The sequence below is a fragment of the Vidua chalybeata genome, chromosome 14, assembly GCF_026979565.1.
Source record: "Vidua chalybeata isolate OUT-0048 chromosome 14, bVidCha1 merged haplotype, whole genome shotgun sequence".
NCBI classification, from domain to species: domain Eukaryota; kingdom Metazoa; phylum Chordata; class Aves; order Passeriformes; family Viduidae; genus Vidua; species Vidua chalybeata.
Window position 1 is genome coordinate 105,139 of NC_071543.1, and position 26,029 is coordinate 131,167.

A 26,029-nucleotide genomic window follows, 5' to 3' on the forward strand; every position below is an offset into this window, starting at 1 on the left:
ATGCCACTGAAGCTGTTACCCTTCCAAGCTGGTAAACATGAAAAATCCAAGCCAAGGATGTGGCAGTTAAAAATACACACTTGGGTGGTGCTCAGGGCTGCCTAAAGGAGTTTCAGCTCTCTATTAACTTCCAGCAGTGTCACTGTGCCTTGGCATCCCTCCACCCCCCTCACCAACTCAGATGAGCTCCCCGCCTGCCTCCCCTACAGGGCTAAAACATGTTTGGCTCCGATTTTAGCCAGCTGCCCACTGCTGGTGTGTTTGACCCACCTCTGCCAGGTGGATGGAATAGGGGATCTCCTGCAGTCCCCTCCAGCCTCGGCTCTGAGCTGCAGTGTCCTGCCCTGCTTGCTGGCTCTGGACTCCCCAGGATGGTGCCTCAGGCAGTCCTTGTTGGCCAGCAGGCTTTAGACAGCTGTAGATGATGGTTTGTGACAAATCCCACATTTTTTTTAGGGAAACAGTTGGGGAGCACACAGGTACTCCTGTCAGCTGGCAGAACAGAGGGTGGGATGTTTCTTCACAAGCAGGAGCATCTTGTGCTCTGATATGTTCAAAATGAACAGCTGGATTGACATGAAATGTATCTCAATTGCTGGTTAATTTGTCAGGCATGCTGTGACTCTGGTGGACCAAAGGAGGAATCCAAAGGCATTTTTACCCTGCCCCTTTAGTTGAGCAGTTTTGAGTGACCAGTTCATGCACTGTGGTGCCATGAAAAACATCCACAAGAAGTGCTGCTAAAGAAATTTTTTAGACAGTGTAAGAGACAAACTACAAGTCAAAATAAAGCATTTGAAATCTGGCTGTCAAAAGTGATTAAGACTGGGGAGTTTATTTACTTGCCTCCCATCCAGCAGGAAGAAGACAGTGGTTAACTTGTGTTCTGTTGACCACTCCTTCTCACAGAGGACGAATTTCTGACCTCTGATGAATGTTTTCTGTGCCAGACATTCACAGAAATAAAACCTACAAGTACAGGAATATTTGTTTTATGCTTGATACTCCCAAACTGGGAAATAGGAAACCAATGAAGCACAGATGCTGTGGACTGGAAGATGAGCCAAGGCTGTGGTTCCTTAGCTTTAACTGGAGCAGTGTCCCTTTTGTTCTGGGCAGTGCCCTCCCCTCTCCTCAGCACAGGATCCCCAGTGCTCACCCCTGTGCCCAAGGCTGAGCTGGCAGCTCTTGCCCCAGCAGAGACAGCAGGTTCAGCTCTGTTTTGTTACCTGCAATCCCAGCCTGTGGAATTAAAGGTGACGCCCTGGAGCATCCACTGGAGCAGAACCACTGAAGCAGACCCACTTCAATGGCTCAATGTCTGTGGAGGCTTTCCCTGCTTATCCTTTTCCTGACATTAAATGGTTTTATTTAAATATATTTTGGTGTGTAATGAGCCCTATCATTTGTTTTGGGGTAAGCCAATGCATGGAGCAAGGGAGTTCAGCCTCCAGGGGCTTAGTGTGCTGTAGGACTTCACAAAGAAAGCATCAGAGGGTGTTTCTGTCTGCGTGGCATCTTCCCAGGGGCTTTCTGCAGAGACAGGCGGTGTAGGACTGGGAGAAGCTTCAGAAGAAGGCAACTCTTCAAGTTTCAAGGCTAGTAATTGGAATAAAAAGTCACTGCTCAATCACTTTGTGGGGAATTAAGGAGAGCACAACTCAATTTTAGAAGAGTGCAGATTGCGGCACCCACAGGGTAAAAGGAATGTCTTTCACAAAGCAGGCAAACTACTGAGATTCTTTCATTAAAATAAATATTTTTATTTTCTCTGCTATGACAAATCTTCCCCATCAGCTAATATCTATCTTGTAAGTGGCAGTTGATTAATACAATGATGAAGGATTTATTGGTATATTTCTTAAAGCTTGTTGAAATATTTGTTTTTGCTGTTGTAAATCTTTGGAGTAGTATTACTCAAATCCATGAAGTCATCTCTAATGCAGGGCAACCCTCAAGAACAGAGCATAACACCAGGGAAAGTCAGAAAAGGGAACAACTGGGAAATAACAGGATGACCTTTGGGCTTAATCCTGCACACCCGTAAGAGCCTGTACCGGTGGGACCTCTAATTTCTCAAGCATTACATGTCAGATATTAGGTGCTAGCCAATATTTTTGTTTGCAAAAGCAGTCTTTAAACTGTTTGAGCCCTGCCTTCAAGGTGAAACTCATTCTTTCTTACCAGCAACAGATCTGCAATGAAACCAGCCCAGCATGGGTTTGTTTTGTAAGTGTTGGTTCACAGCAGAGATGTAAATCCTTAGATTCCTTTAACCCAAGCTAAACTGCAGTGGTTAGTGCAAATGCTGCTTGGTGAACCCCTCCAAAAGGAAAACCCAACACAGCCTCTATTGAAAAGGATCCTCAGGACACTTATATGGGAATGGCCCTCTCAGGGCTCTGGCTTTGGAAATTTGCTGTGCTTTTGTGGAGGTTTGAACAGTGTTAACTTCAGGTCTGGTCACATTGACCCAAGCCTCTATCAGTACTATAAATTGTTGGTAAGTTGTCTGGCAAGAACATCTGGCCCCAACATCCCAGGGACAGGTCTGGCCAGAGCTGGTCCCTCCCACTACCCAAGTACAGGGACAGCTGGTCTGTCCAAGCCCAGCCTAGAGTGGGATCAGCCTGACCACCCCCTCAAGAGGGTCAGGGTGTCCCACCCTTGCCCCCCTGCAGACCACAGCCCTGCAGAAGCTGCTGAATGAAGGCATCCTGCCAGCAACACCTTCCAGAGGGCACAGCAGCTCATCCACACCCCCCGCCACCCACCCAATTACTCCTCCTCTGCTTCCCTTTTCACTGTTCCCTGATGTGTGCATGCTCCTGGGCTGTACAGGGATTTCAGTGCTACCAGAAGAAGCTGGTCTACCCTTTTTCCCTAATCATATTTCCTAATAATGTTTCCTGCTGTAGAACAAACCTATGTAAGAGCATCCACAAACCTGGTGAGATCAAACTTGTGCCTAATTTCACTGGCCAGTCAGTGCTGGGAAGACCAGCTAGCTGTGCCTTGGAGAGCAGTCCTGTGAGCACATCCTTCAGTACAATGATTTATAGCTGAAGAGCTGCTGAGTTGCTGTCTGAAAGCTGCAGTCATCTGGGCATGACCTTGGTCACAGCATATCTCTCAGGAAATAACAATGGAACAAAATTTTTCTCTGATGAAGGAGCCCCACTCAATTTAAAAGGACACAGTGGAAGCCAAGAACAAAATTTCTCATTGGATGTAAAGTGTCTTACTTTCTGACACTTGTGTTTGTTTTTTGGGGGCTTTTCCCCATAAATGAAGAAGTCCAGCAGTCATCTGCCTGTGGACACCTGTGCCCAGCTGAGATGCTGATGTGAGTCCAGAGTGTGCAGAGCTGCAGCAGTCACCATATCGCAGGTGATGGGAGCTGGCAGACCTGAGACCAGCCAGGATTGCCAAGGTTTTTCCATCTGCTGGGCACAGAGCCCCCAGCCAAAGCCCCTCCCTGCTGGAGTCTGCCTGTGGCACTGTCCCCATGGTTTCCCACTGCCAGGCAGGGCTCTTCAGATCACACTAATCAAGGTTTTCCCAACCATTCTGCATCCTGTGATGGGCAAGTCCCTCACACATGGTTGTGGGGCTGTTTGCTGCAAGCCACACGTGCAGGGAGCTGTGCTGCCTGGGAGTGGATGCTGAGCCTGACGTCTGCGAGCACTCGGTGCCTGCCCTATTTCTTCCTGTGCATCCTACACACAGAACACTCCCAGGCTGCCCCGTCAGATGCAGCTGATCAAAACTCACTCTCTAGAAACAGGAACATATGCAGGACTTTTTTTTTTTCATTTCACTCTTCTTTGTTTTAAGAGTTAATAAGTCTTTTTTAGAGTTTTAAGACTTTTAAGAGTTAATAAGTCTTTTGTCTAACACTTTACCTGGCTTAAAGGAAAATCCCAAAGTGTGATGGTAAGTTATAGTTCCTTTATATTATGATTTTATTTTGTGCGTGTATGTTTGAAACTCTCCAAAGCTGTTAAGTTGTAGTGCAGAATATTGATTTATGCATACCACAATTTCTATATAAATTTGAAAGAATTTCAATATAAATTTGAAAAAAAAAAATATAAATTTGAAAGAGTTTTCCAGCACCTCTTTATTTTTAAGTGGCACTGATGTTTGTTTTCTTGAAATAACTTTGGCTGCATCTGCTCAGAGTGCAGGGTGATGTTTAAATTGCAGATTTTCAGACCATTGTGTATGTATGTGTGTGTTTACACCATTGTTGCATCAATATGGCTCATCCCTTTCAAACCACATTCTGGCTGTTCTGAAATCCTTCTGGTGATCATTCCTTAAGTATCTTCCAATATTTTTTCTTTTATGGGAAGATTTAAACAGCTTTTCATATTATTAAGAGCCTTTAGGCTTGTCCTAATCCAGCACTGGCTTGCTGATAAAAGCTATCAGCTGGTATCATGCAAGGGCTGTCTGGCCAAGCAGTTATTCTAGGCTAACACTTCTCTCCTGGGGGAGGTGTCAAAGATCTGCCTCTGAAAAGAGCAAATCCATTCAGCATTTTTGGACTGTCTTTTCTTTTCTTTTCTTTTCTTTTCTTTTCTTTTCTTTTCTTTTCTTTTCTTTTCTTTTCTTTTCTTTTCTTTTCTTTTCTTTTCTTTTCTTTTCTTTTTTTTTCTTTTCTTTTCTCTTTGCTTTTCTTTGCTTTTCTTTGCTTTTCTTTGCTTCTTTTCTTTTCTTTTCTTTTCTTTTCTTTTCTTTTCTTTTCTTTTCTTTTCTCTTCTTCTCTTCTCTTCTCTTCTCTTCTCTTCTCTTCTCTTCTCTTCTCTTCTCTTCTCTTCTCTTCTCTTCTCTTCTCTTCTCTTCTCTTCTCTTCTCTTCTCTTCTCTTCTTTTTTAAAATAATTTCTTCTCAGTTTGTTCACTCTCAGGCCAAACTGTATTTCTAACATTTCACAAAGCAGCTTTCAACACCAGGAAAGTTGTTGATGTGAGCAATAAAGGCTCGGGCTGCTGTTTGATAGTCCCTGGTCACCCCACGGGACTGGGAAGGCACAGGAGAGCAGCCCAGCACTGCTGCCCCCTCAGACTCCAGGAAAACCACCTGGTCCCAGGGAAAGTGCTGTTTTATATGCCCAGGGTTGCAGCTCAGGATTCAAGGACCAGTCTGTGAGGATGACCTGGAGTTTGCCCTTTGTCCTGCATGTGCCAGCTGCCCTGCCTTGCCCCTGTGCCCACCCTTCTGGAGGTTGCCAGATCCTGCCCTCGGCAGCAAAGGCAGGATTAGATTCTGGCTGCAGGGCTCCCTGGCTGCCCACTTCTCCCAGCCAGCCTCTCGGGGTGCCTGGCTGTCCTGGTGTCCCTGTGGATGTCCTCTTCCTGCATGTGGCCCCAGGAGTGACTGTGTGGGTGGTGGCTGCTCCAGCTCTGGCAGATCCTGCCCTGCCCATAGCACCCGCAGTGCTCCATCCCCACTGGAGACAAAGGCAGGAAGCAAAGATGAACAGATTGGGAATTGCCAGCTCCCAGGTCAAGGTGTTTAGCGGTACAGAATATCTGTTTTTTCACTTGTTAGTCCCATTGCACAATGATTGCACCAGAACACCTCTGCCAACGTCTCCATAAACTCTCTCGTGCAAGGCATTGGATGCAGTTAAAAGGAGAAGGAAAGGGAAATTTATTTTCTTTATTCCAAGGGCTTGGAGGCTTGTGGAGGACAAATCAGTTTTCAAGGATAAGGCAGAGAAGAAGAAACCAGGAAACTATTCTCACTTTAGGATGGCCTGAACGGAGCGTTGGTTCCCTTTGCTGCCTGTGCCAGAGCCATCAGAGGCAGCTGGTCCCTGCCTGCCAGGATCCCTGCTTTGCCCATCACGTTGCCTCCCCCATCCTTACTCTCAGGGCCAGCCTGCAGAGTGCTGCCCTGCTGCCAGCCTTATTTTCACAGTTACTGGGACAACACTTCATGTGAGATGTTTCTGCCTTAATAACGATTCTCAACCTGGTTTTTTGTATGCCTAATTCTGAAAACGAGATTGGAAGTGCTTACTACTGGGAATAATTACTTTAATTACTTTTGCCACAAAAGTAATTACTTTCGAGGGCAAATGCTGCTGGAATAAAACTGGTACAAGGGAGGGGAGGTGGCCAGTGGAGATGGTGATTGCCTGCCGGCAGGATGTGCTGGAAGGAGGCTGGGCTGGCACCTGGGCATTCATCACAGCAAAAAGGCTGAGCGTGGCCCTGGCAGGAGAGTCACAGTGAGGTGTGTCAGCCCCTCCCAGGATTTAGCACTGAAGAAGGGATTGAACGCCTGGCTGCCACCGCTCACGTCACTCTGGTGAAAAAACTGCTCTCGTGGAAAAGCGCTAGGCTCTTGGCTGCACTCAGGTTTTCAGCTGCAGGATGGCAGCCAGCCTGGGAGCTTGCTCTGCCTGCTCCAGTAACTCCACACTGGCTTCAGGATTGCAGCAAGATTTAGGACATTTGCCTTTCCAGGTAAAATTTGTCTTGAAGCTGGACTCAAAGCCATGTGGTGGGAAGATTTTGGTCTTTCCTAAGGCAGCCTCTAGGCCAGGTAGGGAACCAGTTGTATTCACCTGCCCCTCCCAGCAGGCTGGTGGATTTGTTGGGAGGAAGAAAATGGAGAGTGTTTTCTAACTCTCAATGAATGCCTGCACAGTCAGAGCCTGGTGCTCAGGAGGCTGTGCTTGGCTCCTGCCCACCCTGCAGGACAGGCAGGGAAGATGCTGTGGGTGAGAACCATTTGTCTTTGGATGTCTCAATTTTCTCTGCTACGGCAGGGCTCAGACTATTTGATACAAAGTGTTATTTCTGCCTGCTCTTGCCTGAAGAGCAGAAAGTGGTCCTGGAGCAGCCTTGGGCTTGCCTGCATGGGGTCAGCAGCTCCCCCTGACTCTGGGCAGCACAGATCTGAGTCTCCAGGCAGGGGATATTGTAGTAGGATGTCCCTGATAGTAGTATTAGACAATACAATTAGTACTGACTTCATGATTTTAAAAAGCTAATCAATCACTTTATTATACTATACTATACTGTACTATACTATACTATACTACACTACATTATACTTATTAAAAATTCATCACCCTTACTAACAGTCTAATGCAGACAAACAAAATTAGTCTTTAATCTAAACACTATCACGATTAGTTAATTTAAAAACTACTCTTTAGTAAACAAGTCTCCATAGCACATTCCGCATATTCACAACAACAAGTACAACACGTAAAGATAAAAATTGTTTATCATTCTTTTCTCTAATATTCTCACAGCCTTCCCCAGGACAATGCCTGGGAGAGTTGTGCCTGCTCTCTGTGGCCAGAGAGCTACAACCACAGGGGGGAGCAGGAGCAACAGGGGAAACGGCACCTTTTCCAGAACAGGGATACACAGCTCTTCCCTGTGAGCCCCATATCCCAGGCAGAGCCTGCCGTAGCCAGGCTGGTCCCCTGGCAGGGGGATTGGGCCATTGCACCCAGTGCTGATGGTGCTGGGAGCGGCCAAGAGCAGGCACATGGCAGAGTGCTGCCTGCACAAATAGGTACGGTACTCTTTGTCCCCCCTAATCCTTCTGTGGGAGAGCCTTTCTGTTCTGGAGATAATTTTTAGCTTCCTTTACATCTCCCTCTGGATGTATTCACAGCCTGTTGCAGTTGTTGCTCTGCCAGCATTGTGTCTTCAGTTGTTTCTGTAATGCCCTGGTGCATTTAGTGACAGAATTTGGTCCCTGGCATTCCAGACTGTGCTCCTATTCCCCTTCCAGCATCTCCCCAGCCTGCCCTGCACACCGCCAGCCCCTGGAGCCCTTTTTTTCCTGCAGGCTGATTCCCAGGCACTGCTACACACTTTGGTCAGCACTGTCTAATTCCTCAGCCTGCTTTGTAGTTCTTTCCTACAAAAGTTTTATGTGCACTGCTGTTCCAGGGTAGAGTCATTGAGTTCTTGATTAAACATGGCACTGTGCCATGACAAGAACTAGATTATTCTCACGGTCTCTGCTAAACCTAAGCCCAGCTGCATCAGAGGCAGAGTCAGAGCAAGTCCTTGTGTAGGCAAGGGGTACATGCAGGCTGTGGAAGAAATTGCTCCAGGAGCAAAAGCTGACTCAGTGTGAAGACAGGAGCCAGCAGGTTGTGGATACTTCAGTCAGGGTGTGCTCCCAAGGTAGCAGACAGCACACAGAAACCATTTCTTCAGGAACTGCGGGAAACTGGTGATGGATTTGTGGAAGAGCTGCCTCACAGGAAGTGGAGAGGCTGCCACAAAGTCATCTGAAAGGCAGAGGGAGTGTGTGACGTTTGACTTTGGGCTGGATGGGTCTTTCTGGGAGCAACGCTGATTACAGAAAGCAAATATTTCCGTGGAGCCAGCTCCATGGCAGACGCCTTGTTGGCTCACATTATACAGGGACATTCAAATAGCTGCTGTCCTTCCTAAGATGCCATCTAAGCCAGGATAGTAGCCATCAGCAAAGAAATATGGGAAAATGAGGTCTCCACTCGCCAGGAAAATAAATATTGACACTGGACATTGCTAGAGAGTCTGGATTCCTTCCATCATTTCCTGAAATCCTGTAACAGCCATAAGTGTTTAATTTATGAATGTAAAGAAGGGATTTTTTTTCTTGCAACACTCAGTCTGCCCATGCTCCTTCTCCTAGCCCTTGTCATTGTGGTGACATCCCCTCTCCAGCGCAATCCATAACACTGTGCTGGAGGCCACAGGTCTGCTTGGAATTACTGAGTCCTTCATCCCGGCACCTTGGAAAGAACTTATTTAAAGCAAGTTATGTAAAAGAGACAGATTTCTCTGAAACATGAGGCAGTTAAGAGGCTTTTATAAATCATCCATTTTCCATGCCACTGGCAATTTCAAAACTATCCTTCTGGATCAAATGAAACATGCTATTTTATACCAAATGGTCTGTTCACAGCTGGACCCTTTCCATTTGTATTTTGGTGATTATGAAGCTGCTTCTAAACATGGAAGTTGCAAAGTTGAAAGCTTTTATTTTGAGCTATGGCATCCCAATATTTTAACCTAGGTTTACAATGGATTGCTTGACAGAACCAATTTAACACAAATGGGACAAATATATCAAATATATTTCAACCAAAAAGGATTTGACCAATTTTTTATATTTAGCTCCATTAATGATCTTTGCCAACTGCTTTGCCATTTGCAATGAAGTATTTCAGCAATGATGCTGCTGTTCCTTTATTTCCTCAAACAGAAGCAGATTTTTACAGTGTGGCTTTTTAATTTCTTCATGCAGTTGTATATCTGTCATAGTCCAAGAACCCAGCTCAAGGGATTCATGGCTCTTTGAAATCTCTTAATCACTTTTACAAGCTTGCATTCCATTTGCTTTAGTGTTTTTATTAATCTTGCCCCCACAGAGGAGCTGTGAGCCTCTGGGAGCTGGCCAGACTCTGGGAGGGGTGACTCCAGGGGTCAGTCACCCAGCTGACAAATCCTAAAAACTCTCATTCATGAGCAAACCAGACCAGTCAACTTCCAGATACTGTTGCAGCAGGGAAGGCAGACAATCAAAGGGGACACAGTCCCTGTGGCTTTGCTCATTGCTGGGTTCAGGGGAGCTTTGCTGCTGACACCAGTGGCCTCCAAGGAAAGGTGGGCACAGGGGACACAGGGAGGGGCTGAGCCCAGCCAGCAGTGATGCCCACCAGGCTCAGCTTTGGCAGGGCTTGCTGGTGAGCCAGAGCTGATCAGGTTTTATTTACGTCTTCTTCCATGATCTTGTCATCACCTTATGACGATTTTTTTTTTTTTTTTTTAACTTAATCCCATTTACACAACAGTTCATCCACTGCCTGTCCCTGCCCTGACCTCAGGAGCCTGAGGCTGTGGTCCAGCACACGCAGGGATTGTCCCTGCCTGTCCCACAGCTTGCTGGGACGCTTCTCACAGCTACAGTCAGTGAGCTTGGAACCAGACAAGGTCTGAGCACGTGGCCTGTGCAGAGCTGTGCCCTGGACCACGATGTCTCTGCCACCCACTGCAGTGCCTCCCCCCAGCTTTGCTGGAATGGGGCATGGGTTCTCTCCAGTGTGCCCTCAGCTGAGCTCCTCCAGGACCAGCCGGGTTGCACCAACACTGCCAGGGGGAGGAACAGAGACGGAGGAGCAATGCCAGCACAGTGGCACAAGGAGAGGAAGGGAAAAGCACCTGCAGTTTGCAAAGGGAGTTGTTTTGGGCAGGACGTGGCCAGAGCAGCTGGACCAGCAGGTCCAGCACAGACCTGCACCCTATGCTCCTTCCCAGGTGCTCCAGTGCTGCTGGATGTGTGGTGGAGCTCTACTGTTGCAAATCCCAACTATGCTTTTTTTCCAACCTAATTTTCTCAGGAATTGACCCAGTTCTAGCTTTTGGGAACTGGCATTCACTCTACTGGCAAATGTTTCTTATTTGTTTCAAACAATGTATCCAATGTGACCTTTTGTTTTTAAATAGCTTACACAATGGGAATACATTAATGCTAAATTCTAATCTTGCATAACTCTGAAAGCAGGGCCCTACATTTACCAGCAGTAAGGGACTTTTTTCCCCATCCTTTGCAGGAAGTAAGAAGGAAAAGCCAGCAGTGTGCAATTTCAGTGAAGGGACAACTCACCCGTAACCTCCTTATCCCCAGAATTCACAGGGCTCTCAAGGCGACTGTGTTTGCACTACACATTTCTGCATGTCTATGCACATAGAGAAATGGAGAGGACACCTGACAGATAGAAAAGGGCCTGATCCTGCCCTTGCTGCTCCAAAACATTCCCATTGACAACACCTGGGAAGTGACAACACATGCATTCGGCCTCTCATCAAGCAGCGATACCTTAAGTCCTGTACAGGTACTTGGAGGACACTTTTCTTCCTAACAAGAAGCACTCCTTCAGTTCCTGATGCCATTTCTCATGCTCTTTGTATGCCTGAACTCTTTCCCAGTATGCCTAAATTTGGCCGTGGGAAGAGTCAGCCTGAGCCACAGCCCATTGCTTGTCAGGGCACGCACACCACAGCTCTGCTCATCCCAAAGCATCCCCACTGTTCCTCCTGGAGGGCACTTACTGCAGTTAAATTCCTGCAGCTCACAGGAGGCAACACGGCTGTGACTGACTCATGTATGACTGGCCATGACCTTGAATGATCCTTAGTAGATCAGCAGGAACCATCAGATGCTTTTCCAGCAAGGTGTATTTGGCAATAGATTTCTCACCTGGAGTAAACCAGGTGCGTTTGAAGCACTTGCTCCTTGCAGAGTTCTCCAGGCTGGGGCAAGGGAGGGCTTGCAGGAGAGGAGGGATGAATAAACTGGGTGACAGGCAAGGCTGTACAAACTCATGGCTAAATGCCTGGCCACAGCAGAGGGGAGAGGAGAGGGATAATTCACCGTATTTCCTGCAGAGCCCCAAGGACCAGGAGAGGCTAGATTTCTTCCAGAGCCAGAGAGATTATGGGAATGCTCTGTGGTGGGTCACACTGAGGGTGGTCCTGGGGACCACCTGATGGAACCACCTGGGTCAAAGCAATGCGTGGGGCTGCAGTGAGCCAGGGGCTGTGGCTGCCAGCTGCTGGGGACAGCTGCATGTCACCAGCTCCAGCAGACAGCCTGCACTGATTCTGCCATTTGGTATTCATCTTAATGAGTCACTTCAATATTTCAAACATACCTTTGACCCACTTGAGCACGTAACAGCACAATTAGCACCAGCACCTCATAAAACCTAGCAATGTTCCCTCTGATGCTTAGTGAAGCCTCTGACCAAAAGCCATCCCATTTCAATGCAATCTCCCTGGGGAGCACACAGAAGAGTCTTTAAAAACCACAAGATTTCTGTGAAATGCAAAGCTTTGAGCCATGAAGCTGCTGAGAAGCCCCACACTCCAGAGATAGATGGGCTCCCACGCAGTTAGAGGTCAAGGTAAGAGCACTTTGATGATTTTAAACCTCCCTGTGAAAGCATTTGTTTATTTTTACTTGCCTTCTGAAATCATATGAATGTATTCAAATAACCGTACTGGAAATGAAAAGAAGCTCTCTGTGCTAACATGCACACATGATCCTTGGATGCTGCTGCTCACCAGCTCTGAGTTAGAGCTACTGCTTCTCCCAGCTCTGCAAGGCAGCTCTCCTTTGTCACTGCACCCTCGGATCTTTTTGAAACACAGACCCGCTCTCTACAGGTTTGTACTGACACTAGTTTTATCCTGTGTTTGATAGGTTAAAGAAGTAATTCCTCTATTTCTTTTGCCTATACATTCTCGCTTCACAGTGAAAAAGAAAAATTGCTGCTATTGCTGTAATAATAATAGTTATGTAATAACTATACTTATGTGATGGATTTATGTGATATAATAGTTACAATTATGTGATGGACCTGGGGGATTTGATATTAATTTAAATTGAAAATTTGCTGTTAAAATTGGTGTGTATTTTTAGTTGCTGTTATGGGTTGCCAGCTTGAGTTTCTGGTTTATTTTAAACACATACAGATACCCTGGCCAGCATAACCTGTCTCCTCCTCTGGCTCCCCTGAGCCACTTCTTCCAGTGATGGGGGGTTTTTTGTTGGCTCCAGTCCTCAGATTTCTAAAGATCCCTCTGACTTGTTCTGTTGTTCAGCCGAGCCCCAGTTTCCCATTGCTGCATGGTAGCTGTGGGTGCTGAGGAAGAAGCAGCTGTGCCAGAGTCTGACCTGGGATTTCACCTGCTTAAGCCAGGCTTGTGTGGGCAATATAAAGTGAGTTTGTTTTCTGAATAGATCTCAGTGATAAATTGCATGCTCACACTGAGCCTGCCAAGTTCTTACTCAAGTGGTGCTCAAGCAGTGGCCTCAAGGTTCCAGGAAGATTAATGTATTTATCTAGACCTATTTATATACCTAGATATACCTGTATCTATATCTAATCTATATCTCTTTCTTGTCCTCCATCCCTATCTAAGCTATACCTACACCAGTATCTATATGAAAAAAATTAGAACCCTGTCAGAATGCATGTGCTTTCTGGCATAGGGAAGCATGCTGGGCTGGCATGTCTGTAGGCAGTAATTTCTACCCACCTTTAGCATGAAATCTGAAGGAAAGAGTAGTCCCCTCCCTGGAAACTCTGCTCCTCTCCCTCTCAATCCCCATCTTCCCTCCAGCAGACTTACACAGGAATAGAAATTTGTCCCCTTCAAATATTGCCATGACAACAAAGAAGAAATTTCACAAGCATTCCTACCATTCCTACCAAGTCCTGAAACAGCAAAGGCAAAAGGTGGGGATAGCTGCATAAGATGTGTCTAGATAAGGCAAGGCTCAGGCATTCTATTTTCATTTTTTTTAAATGAAAGTATCATTGGTCCAAGGCACTTCCTGTGGCAGGGAGTTGAATCACTTTCCACAGAAGGCATGAGACAGAGGGCTAGTGATTAAAGTACTGACACCCATCTGCAGAGTGTATGTAGCTGGCCAGAAACTATTTCAAATGAAGCCACGTTTAGCCATCACCAAAAGTTGCAAAGAGAAGTCCCCTGGGAAATAATTAATTAGCCTTGGTAAATAAGTAAAGCCATGCTTTTGTCACACTGAGCCTGCAGAGGGAATACCAGGGCCCCAGGGTAACGCTGAAGCCTTTGAACTCTGCTGTGTTTCTGCAGCCCCTCACAGCCCTGCTGCAGGACTGCTCTTCTGACCAGCGCCTGCCCAGTGGGACCCCCGACCTCTGATGGCTCCCTGGAGGCTTTCCGTGCTCGCCGTGGCTCTGGTGTGGGGCTGGGTGCTGGCCTCCTCCTCCCCCAGCACAGGTAAAGCCCAGCGTGCTCTTGTGTCACTGCTTTGTGTTCATTTGGGCCCTCTGGGGAGTTTGTCCGTCAGCCAGAGCTTTTCTTCTCTGTGTGTGCATTGCTGTGTGAGTGGCTGGTTTATAAACATATAATCCATGGTCTAAATATGTTTTGTGTTTAGTGGCTATTTTTCTATTTGAAAGGAGAAAAGACTGCCTTTGGTGCACAGCAAGTATATTTTTGATAGAGAGTTATCAAATACAAACACTGCTATAAATGCTCGTGAACACGGTCCTAGACAGACAGACTGTGCTAGGTGTAAGAAACACAAGGCTTATTTGTACTTGGAGAGTGAGGCTTCTAAGAGAATACTGCTCTGCAAGCTATCATTGATGGCAATGGCACTTCAAGCACCCTTCAGTTCCAGCCCTCGAGCACCTCTTTGCTGCACTGCACCTGCTGGCTCTTCTGGCATCTGGCAGCTGGCATTTGCACCCTGAGAGATGCTGAGCAGGTCTGGCCCTCCCTGATGGAAGCAGTGCATGGTGCAGAGGTGAGAACATGCTCAGCCATCGAGAGACTGTCTGTCCTGCTAGCCAGCACGCACAGAAAGCTGCCACAACCCCCTGTCGGAATAAATCAGGCAGGGCTCCATTTTCTTCATGTGGGAAAAGCCAAATCTTTATTCACATAACTTATTTTATACAGTTTTCACAGACCTTATGTGCAACATCTATTGGCTGGTAGTTTTCGTACTACTCCATTTATTGGTCAGAAGATGATTTGTGCATACATGCTAAGGTTCAGGTTGTTTACATTTTTCTTTTGTGGGTTCTGATGGAACAGATCTAATGTTTATGCAGGTGTACTTATTTTTCACCCAAGAATAGGTTGTTATGTTAATGAACTATTCATACCAAGATTGTTTTTGCATGGGAACTTGCAAAGTAATAGCTGCACTTAGAAGAAATTACAGGCCAGCTATCAATCCAGCAGAGAAGGCCTGATTTTATGAGGCCTTTCTTTTATAATTCTTTTACCTGTCTACGACAACTCCCCTGCTGCCATGCTGAGCAAAGCCTGCTGCTTTTGAACTGGGATCCAGAAAACATGAGTGCCACCTCCACCTCTCTGAGCAGCACAGGGAAGGGCAGACATGGGGGGGGGGGGGGGGGCGGACATTTGGGGGACACCTGGTAGGCTCGTGTTGGTCCACTGGCAAAATAGGTGGAAAATTGCAAACCCCACCAGCATGTCAGAGGGCGTGGTGTGGACAGAAGTGGGGCGGGGGGGCAGCTGGGGACAAGCAGGGGTTTGTCACCAGAGCAGTGATGCTGGTGGCAGAGTGCCCAGCAGCCAGGAGGGGTGGCTGTGAGGGCTGTGGCTGTCTCACAGCCTGACAGCATTACATGACTCACCACCACAAACATCAAGGGCAAAAGCTGCTAGTTTGTTTTTTTTCCAAGAAACATCCAGGAGCATCTTTCCTTCAAAACAGCATGATGAAGTAGAGCATTTCTAGTCCTGTGTTCTGTATGAGGGATGTGGATGTGAGTGAGACTGGTAATGTATTATTGTGAAAATGAGAAACTGCAAGAGGCAGTGCTGACATTTAAAAAACAATCAAATCCCAGAATGCAAGCAACATCCCTCTGAAATCCAGTCAAAATTTATTTTGCAAGAATTGCTGTTTACAATTACAATTGTTTTGAAAAAATACTTCTGTTTTTCTCAAGCTCAAGATATAAATGAATTTCAGAGCATTCTCCTATCCAGATAGGAATTCCAGTTCTGACCAATCTAATCCTCTCTTGACAGCTTATCATGACAAAGGCTTTTTGTTTCCTTGTTTGCACTTGTGTGAGGTTCAGGATTTATACAATCAGGAGGCACCTCCCAAGCACTTGGTCCAGTATCATCTAAATACATCTTCTACTTCACCATTGAATGTAGTAACAAATATCCCATGGAACTTCACATACTGGGAAAAGTGGGATTTTCAAACTGCTGACTGAAGTGTGTTTTATTTGGGAAAAATTCTGTCGAAGAAACAAATCCTCCAGCAATGTACCCTGCAAACTTTCCAGGGAGCATATTAAAGCTGGATTTATGACACCATCTTCCACTGAAAAATATCCTTATGGTCTGCTTTCACAGTGGATTTATTAAAAGAATAAAAGAAAAAAAAAAATGTGTAAATCCTAATGAAGACATGAAAAAGGTGTTAGAGAAGCCAGTGATCTGAAGGCCAGATTCAAAGGGAGAATGGTGGTAATTCTGGACTGAAACTGCCAGGTCATGGGCTCCAAATTCCTGTGAAATAAACTGTATCATGCAGTGAATATGTAGAAACCAAATGGATCATTCTACCTCTAGATAGTGGAGAAAAATGACCTTCAATGTTGACAAAAATTTACTTTGTTTCAGCAAATAAAACTGAGCAGCCAAACAGTTTTGTCATGTGAATGACAACTCCATATAGAGCTGTATCTTTAGGAAACATTTTAGGATGGAATTCATCTATACTTCCTTTTATTGACACATACAAGCACCTTGAAATACTTTTTGAAAAGCCAAATCAACTGCATGGGCACATTTTTGTGTAGCTGATAGATGTCTAAAATAAGAATTATTCTAATTCTCTGCTTTTTACCTTTTTTCCCTGTTTTTTTTTTTTTTTTTCCCAATAATCTTTAATACACTTGAAAGGAATATTTAAAGCAATATGTGTGATTTGTGTCTATTATTGTAAAGAAATATAAATCCCCCTGACAGCATGCTTTGATCTGTCATTTTGTGTTGGTGGATGTACTGAACACAATGTTTGCAGAAATAAGTGTCCTGAACGTTGGTAAATATCAGGGGTTGAAGGTAAGCAAATACAGGACGTGAAAGGTCATCCCAGGACAGTAGTTTTGCTTAAAACATCTTGAAAAAGGGTGTGAAAAAGTGGCGTTCTGTGTGCCTTTTCAATGATCCTTGAGTGTTTTCTTTGAGCAAAAATCCAGCAAAAACTGGATTTGGGGGGGTGGGCAGGGGCAGAGCTTGTGCATGTTTGTTGAACAGTCAGGGCTGCAGCAATTCCCTCCACACCCAGCAGCTGCATTTCAACAATTCATATCAAAGTATCACACCGACAAGTTTCATGACTGCTTTGGGTTTGTTTTCTTCACTTTGACATTCTGTTTCACCCTCTGCTCTGTTTTTAATGTAGTTGCTCCCCCACGAGACCTTCGGATCACTGACCCTGGGCTCCTGGGTTCTCTTGATGTCGAGTGGAAGCCTCCGCTCCACGTCCAAACCTTCAAGAAGTGCACAGTAAAATACAATTTTGAATATCGCAACACTGGGGATAGAGACTGGAAGGTAAGGCAAAGCATGAAATAATCCTCCCAAACCAGGGCTATTGTTCTGCCTCTACTTCCTGCATAGATTTATGTCTGCATTTCAAGCAGGAGTGAAACTAAAGCTGTTCCAGTTTTCCATAAGAACCCAGACTGTTTCAGTGGTTTGAATGGGAATGTGCTTTGAAATGTAACAGCAGCAGCAGCCAGTGAAAGGGTTCTTTCTGTCACAGGGCTGGGTGTTTGCTGCCCAAAATAATTAAATAACATTCCTCATTGTAAAAGGAAAAAAAAAATACACTTTTCTAAAGCATCTTTATGGGGCTTGAACTTAAACAACAGATCCTTAGGGATGCAAAGCAGTGAACAATAAAACAATAAAAGTTAAATTTCATTAATTATCCTAATGCTCCAAAATTCCCTCTATCCAGAACTGTGTTTCTAATTACCATTTACTTCTCTCTTTTAGATGTGGTTGACTCTAACTCAGCTCTTCGATAAAATTGTCACTTATCTCTCATTGATGTGTAGCAGGGTGGTAGCAGGCACGACACAGGAAGGGTTGTTGGAATATATTTTGTGAGTACTTAGAAGATGAAAACTGCTGCAGGGTTAGGAAGGTAAATGGAATGGGGAGAGGAGAAACCCAGCTGTTTGGTTGGCACAAGGTACTGAGGAACACATGAAAAATATGCTGAGGATCTCCCTCAACAACCTAAAATACAGATTGAAATCCTGAAAGAAAAAGGGATTTTTTGCACAATCCTAAGGGAGGAGAGATAGAGGGCTTGCCAGCTCAAGAGACCAGGGAGAGAGAAGGAGCACTCAGTCAGGGTGTCAGTGCTGTGGAGCCCAGCTCTTTGCTGGAACAGGTCACCTGCTTCACCTGCTTGGGGCAGCAAAGCCAAGGCTGCCAGGCTGTGCTCAGCCACCACAGAAATGGGGTTAGGCCCGGGGACCCCATAGGAGCCTGCAGAGGGAAAATTCCTGTTTCAGCTATGGATTGCAATTGCAAGGGCATAGAAAGAGGCTCCTGGACCTGATGCTGGTCATGATGCACCTCATGCTCCCAGCTGTGCAGCAGTGTCCATCTGTGCAGATCCCTCCAGGATGATTTTAACTGCAATTTAAAAGAAAAAACATATGCAGTTTCAGAAAAAAAAAATCCTGAAAGCATGAGTGATAAAAGTTTCTTATATGAGGCAGATGTACAGACTAGGGCAAAATCACCTCTGACACCTTGCCAAAATGTTGACCTCAGATAAGGTCACAAAAAACAGTCAGGCTGAAGAAAATCCATTGGATATCAGCAGAAGATGATCAATGACAGCATCATTGATATCTGTTAGAAATACCTGGCTCACCACAGCTCTCACACCTGGGGAGTGCTGAGGACAGCCTGGCTGTGAGCTGTGCCATTGCTATTCCCACTGCAGCACGCAGATGCATTTAATGGCACAGATGCATTTTATGGCATGCTACCTCTGTCCTGCGTGGGCTAATGCAACACTTTGTCTCATCATTTGTCGTAAACCTTGTCAACTTTGTTGTCCTTGCATAAAGTGAAGGGGAGTAAGTCTGAGGGAAAAAAAGAAGAAAAACCTTAAAAGGGGGTGCTCAGAAAGTCCCACAGAAGGCCAAGCCAGGTGGTGCATAGTGGTGGGTGAGGCTGTGATGCACTGCCTGGCTGCTGGTCCACCCTTTCAGGGGCTGCTTGTGCTTCCCACAGGAACCAGCCTTAAAAGACTCATTGCTCTTTCTGTTTCTGATTGTTTCACACCATTTAAAAAATGCCTTTTATGTGGATTTGTGGTAGTATCCTCCTCAGGCTGTCCGCAGTGCTCCTTGCTGCTGGGGGTCCCATTAATCAGCCTGCTCTGCCTTGTCCTGGCTGTGTCCTGTGGGGTGAAGGGACTCACAGCCAGCAAAGCTGGGCACAGTAGCTGTAAATTAATGCTGGAGAAGCACTGGGCAAGTGAAGCAGGACAGATATATAAAGAGACAATAAAGCACACAAACGAGAATATTTGCAGCTGGAGCAAGAGCAAAGATACCTAATTCTGCAGCCCACTTAGTGACAGAAGAGGTGCTTAAAAAGTCTGTCTTTCAACCAGGTTATTTTTACTAGGAAGCTAAAACTCAGAGTTGGATTTGACCTCAGCAGGACTGCTGAAGTGAGGCTGCAGACACTGCTCAAAGGACAGTGTACAGGTGACATGGAGGTGCAGAGTGACTGGATTTATGCAACCTTTCAGATCCCACCACAAGGTTAGGAGCGGCCTGTAGTACCTGCTGCAGTTTTGTGCTTTGCATGAGTCTGTTGCATGAACCAGTGCTGGCTTGAGGGTTCCTGGATGGATAAGTTATTGCAGGGCTTGCTGATGTTTAAGACATTAGAGCAGCTCTGCTACCAATGGCTGTGGTTGTGGTTACTGGATACCTGGGGCTTGTTTCCCTCTGCCCATGCCCAAGCTCTGCTCAGCTGCCCTGCAAGAGCTCCATTTGCTGAATGAAAAGGTCAGTTAAATGTCTTTCTGCTCTAAGGTGGACTGGCTATTATGAGAAACAGAGCACTTGGCAGTAAATCTAATAATTCTGACTGGCTGACTTTTCCTTTCTTTTTTCTTTTCTTTTCTTTCCATTTTTTATCTTTCAACTGCAGCACACAGTGGTTCAAATGCATAAAACTGCGTGTTTTCTGCGTCTGACTGGTACACTGTTAAATAGTGATTATTTCCTTCTCATTTGACAGGAAAACTTGAATCAAAGGTCCAGAATTTCAACTGCATCTATCATGACTGGGAATACTTGAAGTGCACCTGGCAGCCAGGTCTCCTCACACCTCATGGTGTACATTATGGGCTATATTACTGGTATGTAACAGAAAAATAGGAAAACATCCAGGCAGCAATCAAGTGAACCACTCCGAGTACAAAAATACCACAGTAAATATGCTTTTATAGCTGGCAGTGCTATTGTCCAGTTCACCTAGAATGAGCCAAAATAATGTCCCAAGGAACACAGGGCTTCTGGCAAGAAAACACCAAAATCTTTCTTACTTTCTTAAAATCAGACCCATGCTGATCTTTACCAGGAAATGTCTTCTCACTTCCTCCTATCCTGTTATTCATCCCCAGGAGGTGTTTTCTGCATGTTGTCCACCATAAAGACTTGTGCTTTGTCTTTGCTAAACACACCTGGATAGCTCTGGCTGCACATTTCCCATGATCACAGTGCACATATCTCAACTGGACAGGATTTAGCACAAGGCTACCAAGCTCAGTGAACCCTAGACACAGAGTGGAGCTTCCCAGCAACTTACAGTTTTAGTGTTCAAATATATTTTCATAGCCTTAGCACATCCTATACAAGGAAACATGCTTTCACAAGGTAATAATAATACATAGTTCTCAGCTGTTTCTTTTAAAACGGTGCCTAAATTCTGTTCTCCAGGAAAAACATAGCTAGAATTAGTGGTTTGGAACAAAGTAAATACTGTATTTGTGCTTCAGCTCCTATGATATTACGGAAAGGATGAGTTAGGCTGGGTTTCGTGCCACTGGGCTATGTGAAGAAAAGCATAGCTGCATTTTAAACAGGTTCCGTGTAGTTCTTGGAAATAGTCTTCAAAGCAGAAGCACCAGTTCAAAACCATTTTGCTAACTGCAAAGATCTGCTTGAAGGAAACCATGGAAATGCATGATTCATGCCTAAAGGGAAACAGACACTAAAAAAAAACCCCAACCTTGATTCAATTGCCTTCAATAAAACCAGGCATTTGGATCTGGGTCCCAATTTTATCACAAGATTGGGTGGACACCACGGCATCCTTTGATCCCTCTGAGCAAATTTTTATAGTGCTAGAACATGAAGTTTTTCCCCCAAACATAATGTGCTGTGCAAGGAGACTTTCATTAGGTCTGGAGTACAGGGGCCAAATTCAGCCCTGTCATGAGGGCATAAAGCAGTAGGAATCTTAAAAGGCAGTATAAAACACCAGTCAGTATTTCCAGGATGCAGCCAGCAGCTCAGCTTTGGAGAATGGCCCCCAAAAGGCAGAAGGGACTGGGTTGTGGCTGCACATTAAGTGACAAACAGTAAACCCCTTCCTAGCAAACCCTGAATTTCCATGTGCCCATGAGAGCCATGGGAACTACCTGCAGTCAGCCAGAGCAGTTCAGCAGCACTGAGTACATCCATGGCACACGTCACCTGCCTAAAAACTTCATTTTGGTTTGGGAGGGGACCTTTCTGCAACTCCAGAGTCTGTGGCTGATGATGCAGGAAGGGCCCTAGAGGAGCAGGACTGTCTCCATGAGTAGAGGCCAGATCCTTCCCAGCTCCAGCCTGGCACAGCCTAAAAACCAACCTGAGAAGCTGTCTTTGCATGCTAATTTGGGTTTTTTCTCCTCTCCACACTTATGCCATAGCAGGAGTCCAGGTGACTGACCCACAGCACTGTGCTTTGGACAAAGGCTGGGATATGGGCAATACTTGAGGCTTAGGTCCAATCTTATGAAAAATGTCTTACTAAGTAGTAATTTGTTTCGGTGCCTTTTTTCGGTTTCCCTGCCCACTGCTAGGTATGAGGGGCTGGAGCAGGCGGTGCAGTGCGATCACTACATCCAGGATCATGGCATAAACCTCGGCTGCGTGCTACACAACCTCAGCCAGGCAGAATACCAGGATCTGAACATTTGTGTCAATGGCTCAGCAGCAGCCAGTCTGCTACGGCCACTGTACACCACCCTTCATCTTCACAACCTCGGTAAGGAGGGCAGGGAAACAACAGGGGACCCTCGTGGCCACCACACACCCTAGGCCCACTTTCTGCATTAAGGGTCTCAATTCAATGTGTGCTTTTGTAACTGGGTGGTTAGAATGTGTGCCTTTCCCCCCAGGGAAGGGGCTGTGGCATGTGCCAAGCAGGACTTCGGTTTCCAGGAGTGTTTGCAGGCAAACAACACCACCCAGCATAACCCTGGAGGTCAGCAGGTGCATCCAAGTGCTGCATTTGGCAGCTGGACAGCTTGGGACATAAATGGCCTGCTGGGCATGTGGCAGAGCAGCTACGGGGTTTTTGGCTCTAGCAGCACAGTCACAGAGATATCTTTATTTACTCCTGCTGGAACTGAAACCACTGCTGCACTCCTTGCAAGCACAGGAGAAATCTTTGGGCTCTGCTGTTCAAACCAAGCTAAGGTCTGGGGTGAGCTGAGTACAAGGTGTGATGGGGTCTGTCAGAGATGGATTTCAAACCCGTGAGAGACAGGAGGGAAAGGGAGCAGAGCACTGCATGATTTGCAGCTATTACATGTACTCGGTGTTTGTTATGGTGTAATTTATTAAATGCACTTACCTTGTCGGTGCATTTGCCTACATGCCAGGACAAACAGCCAGTCCTCCATCTGGGCCACTAGGCTAATGAGCAGGATGTCGGAATTCAGTTAGTGCTGCCACGTGCTTTGTGTGTGGTTCTGGGTATGGGACATAAATCAGAGCCCTTTCTGTGATGCAGAGTGTGGGGCCAGCAGAGTGTGCAGGGTCGCTGCAGGGGCCGAGGAGCGCGGGGAGCGCCGGCGACCGCCCGGGCAACGTGCCAGGCACAGCGCTCACACCGCCGTGCTTCTAAACCCCTGCACCGCAGCCCAGAGCAAGGACTCCGTCCCGCCTGTGTGTCAGGTTAAAATAAACAACACATCCCCCAGACTCGGTGACATCTTGCTCCTCCAGCATCGTGGCTGAAAGTCAGGAGCGCTCAGAAATCCCGTCAGCGGGGAAAGGGGACAGAGGCTGGCGGTGATTAACTGCAGCCTTTCAGCCAGGAGCTGTCCGAGTGCACCTCTTGACCTTCTCTCTTTCTTTTCCCTCCAGCAAAGCCCTCAGCCCCGGAGCAGCTGGTGGTTTCCGTGTCTGCAGCCGAGGAGCTGCTGGCGGCCTGGAGCCCCCCGGGCGGGCGGGTGCCGCCGCACTGCCTGGAGTACGAGGTGCAGGTGGCAGAAGATGCGGGGCCAGCCGCGGCTGCCTGGGCGGTAGGGACAGCACCCGGGGTGTCCCAGGGAGGAGAAGGGGTCGGGCAGCCGTGGCCAAGCCGGCAGTGGGGGGCACAGGCTGCAGCAGGGTGAAAATTACCCCGGCGGGAATCGCTGACCGGCTGCTGCACCGCACACGCTCCTCCTTAACCCCCTGGCCTCCAGCTGCAGCTCTGCTTTAGCAGGAACAGATCCCAGCAGGAGGCTCCAAGCAAGCATTTCCTCGGACCTCCTGCCTGTTATCTCAGAAAACTGACATCGAGGAAATTTAAAGGTTGCTGTGGTTTGTTTCCTTGAATAGGGTGGCATAACTTGGACCAATGAAACTATAACTCTAATCTCTCAAAAGGAGTGGCTTGGGACAGAACGTATCTTTTATGCATGGTGCTTTTTCCTTGTATATTATCCAGGTGCGGTTTGGAGGCAAAACTGAAAAGGGCTAATTAATCATAGGGGACATCTCTTTTTTAATTGCCATATTCCACTCATGAGTCTACTTAATTAAAAGAAAGATTCCATAAATTAACAGGCATAAATGGCAATATACATGATGACACCTCCAGAAAGTATTTTCAGTAGATTTGTCTTCATAGTCATGTTATTTGCATTAGCTTGCACAAAACTATTGTGAAATCATTTAAAACTGCCAAAAGATAATCCAAAGGTTTACACAACCTGGACAATGTGCAAGAACATCAGGCCACACCAGACAGATGCTGGTGGTGGCACGTAATTCCTTGGTATATTTTTCTGTTTTGTTTTTCAGTTTGTGTCAACCCAAATGGAAACTGCTGTAACAATTTCCAGAGCAAATCAAAGCCACGTTTCATGTGTTCGTGTCAGGGGTAGAACAAACATTTTTTGTGCAGACCAAGGCTTTTGGAGTGAATGGACGCAGGATTGTTTCTCTGGTATGGAACTCAAAGTAAAAGGTGTTTCTTTTATATGGTTTATCAAACCTGTTTGGGTGCAAGTGCTGATGGCTGCCCAGGGGATCTGCTGTCCAGGGACCTCTGCACTGGAGGTGGGCTGCTGGCTTAGTTCCACCTTCAGCACAGTGACTCCTGCAGCTTTGCATCTGCAGTGCACTTAGCAGGTGAGCCCCAAAATATTAATGCTTCTGCAGCAGCACTTTTCCCTGCTGCATGGGGACAGCTGGGATGGAGGAGTGACTGTTGAGCAAGAGGGGGCACAAGGTACTTGCAGTTTCTGGACAGGGCATCCTCCTGGCTGTCCTGCACCACAGATCAGCTCCTCTGAACCCTGTAGGCTCTCTTGGGCTGTCCTCGTGTGCACTGCCTCTGCTGCAAGGTGCAGAAAGCAGGGGAGAGGCACTTAGCAGTGACTGCATCTATGCACCAGAGGTATAATACCCTGAAGGAGGATGTGACCCCACCCAGTAACATATACCTGTAACGAACAAACAAACAAACAAATAAATAAAAACATGTAGGGTAATGTGGACAAGGTGAGTTTGTGTCTGAGCCCAATCTTCATAGGAGGTAATGCATTCTAACATCTTCTTATTTCCTGCCATTTATCTTTGCAGTGTCCAGAAAAGAGGACAAGGAGCTATTTATCCTCATTCCAATCATCCTGAGTTTGTCAATTACCCTAATAATATTTATGTTGTTTGGCCAGTGCAAGAAAAGGTAAGCACCAAGGTAGCCTGTCCAAGCAAGGTGTTTTTTTGTTGGTGTCTCTAACTATTTATAGCTACAGTTGTAACTGAAACATCACATTAAATGTCTAAGGGCCAAACACCAAACAATAGTTCATTTTCAGTAAACAACCTTCCTGAGCGTGTCTGTTTCTGATATGAAATGCCCCTACAGCAACCCATAAACTCACTGCAGAGACACAAATCCTGCTCATAAGAGCTCAGACTGCTTCTGTTAAATGCTGAAGTTACTTGCATGCACAGCAGCACAAATAAAGCTATTATCATGCCCCAAACCACTCAAGAGCAGAGATTTGTCCTAGCTGTGTTAAAGCAGTGCCATTTTAACGGGCTAAATCCTCATTCTTTTGGCAGTCACATCCCAGGTGTTTACATTCATGTCAGTGATGACATGAGGGAAAGCAGATGAGTGGATGAATTTTTCTGGTTTTACTGATGATAATTTCCTCAAGTCTTGAGAGAACTGATGCCCCAGTACTGATAACTATTTTATTTTCCTCATGGCTATGTAGCATAACCAAGCAGGAAGCTTTTCTAATAAGCCCTTCAAGGCATCACTCATGAGGGGGAACTGGCTCTAGAAATACCCTTGTGTGGTCCTCAGAGATGAATTGACACCTGTTTGCAGTCCCAAACACATACTCCTTCATTTTTGCTGTGCATCTGCTTTTCAAATGTTTTGGTTTGTGAAATTCAAGCAAACTGTAGATGCTAGTGAGAAATCTGTGGAAAGCAAATGCTTCCTGCATTGCCACTGGGATGTGGCAATGTCTGACAGGGATGCTGGAGCACGTCCTCAGATCTCTCAGTGTTGGGAATAACAGCCTGTGTCCCTTTCAGATCCCCAGCAGGAAAGCCATTGCATGCATCTGTGGGATATTAACTGCCTGTGCCTCCTGTACTGATCATGTTTGGTGGGTTGCTCATGGAACCATCCCAAGGACAGCTGAGGAGCCCTGAGCTTTCTGCAGCCCAGGTGTGTCTTCCCTGCCTGCTGCCACTTGTGAAGGCAGTTGTTGCAATCCCAGTCCTTAACAGGCCCAGGAAAACTGGAGGGGCTTAAACTGGCTGCAGGAAAACTGGAAGAGATCTAAACTGACTCTGAAGCAAGGTATTTCTGATAACAGGACAAGGGAGAAAAGAGAGGCAGTGGAAACTGCCATGAATAAAGGTAACATGCTGTTC

At 46.2% G+C, this 26,029-nt stretch overlaps 1 protein-coding gene across 5 annotated transcripts; it reads left to right on the forward strand.

The window, feature by feature from the left end:
- Nucleotides 1–3,765: 3,765 nt before the first annotated feature.
- Nucleotides 3,766–26,029, forward strand: IL13RA2 (interleukin 13 receptor subunit alpha 2). 5 transcript variants are annotated; one of them, XM_053955852.1, is made up of 10 exons: nucleotides 3,766–3,936; nucleotides 13,662–13,808; nucleotides 17,002–17,153; nucleotides 19,246–19,399; nucleotides 19,884–20,004; nucleotides 21,715–21,899; nucleotides 23,006–23,163; nucleotides 23,930–24,074; nucleotides 24,713–24,815; nucleotides 25,685–26,029. In XM_053955852.1, the coding sequence occupies exons 2-10, from the start codon at nucleotides 13,730–13,732 to the stop codon at nucleotides 25,725–25,727; spliced, it is 1,140 nt and encodes a 379-aa protein (XP_053811827.1). In that variant the 5' UTR covers nucleotides 3,766–3,936; nucleotides 13,662–13,729; the 3' UTR covers nucleotides 25,728–26,029. The 5 variants fall into 5 exon arrangements, with proteins under 5 accessions (XP_053811827.1, XP_053811826.1, XP_053811828.1 ...); XM_053955851.1 differs by lacking the exon at nucleotides 3,766–3,936 and adding an exon at nucleotides 11,801–11,941; XM_053955853.1 differs by lacking the exon at nucleotides 3,766–3,936 and adding an exon at nucleotides 12,128–12,203.

Bases quoted from the DNA above. Each gene is read 5' to 3' on its own strand.
- IL13RA2 (XM_053955852.1), top strand. From the start codon at position 13,730: ATGGCTCCCTGGAGGCTTTCCGTGCTCGCCGTGGCTCTGGTGTGGGGC. The intron at 19,400-19,883 runs GTTAGGAGCGGC...CTCATTTGACAG, and splicing joins CTTTCAGATCCCACCACAAG to GAAAACTTGAATCAAAGGTC. The intron at 20,005-21,714 runs GTATGTAACAGA...GCCCACTGCTAG, and splicing joins CATTATGGGCTATATTACTG to GTATGAGGGGCTGGAGCAGG.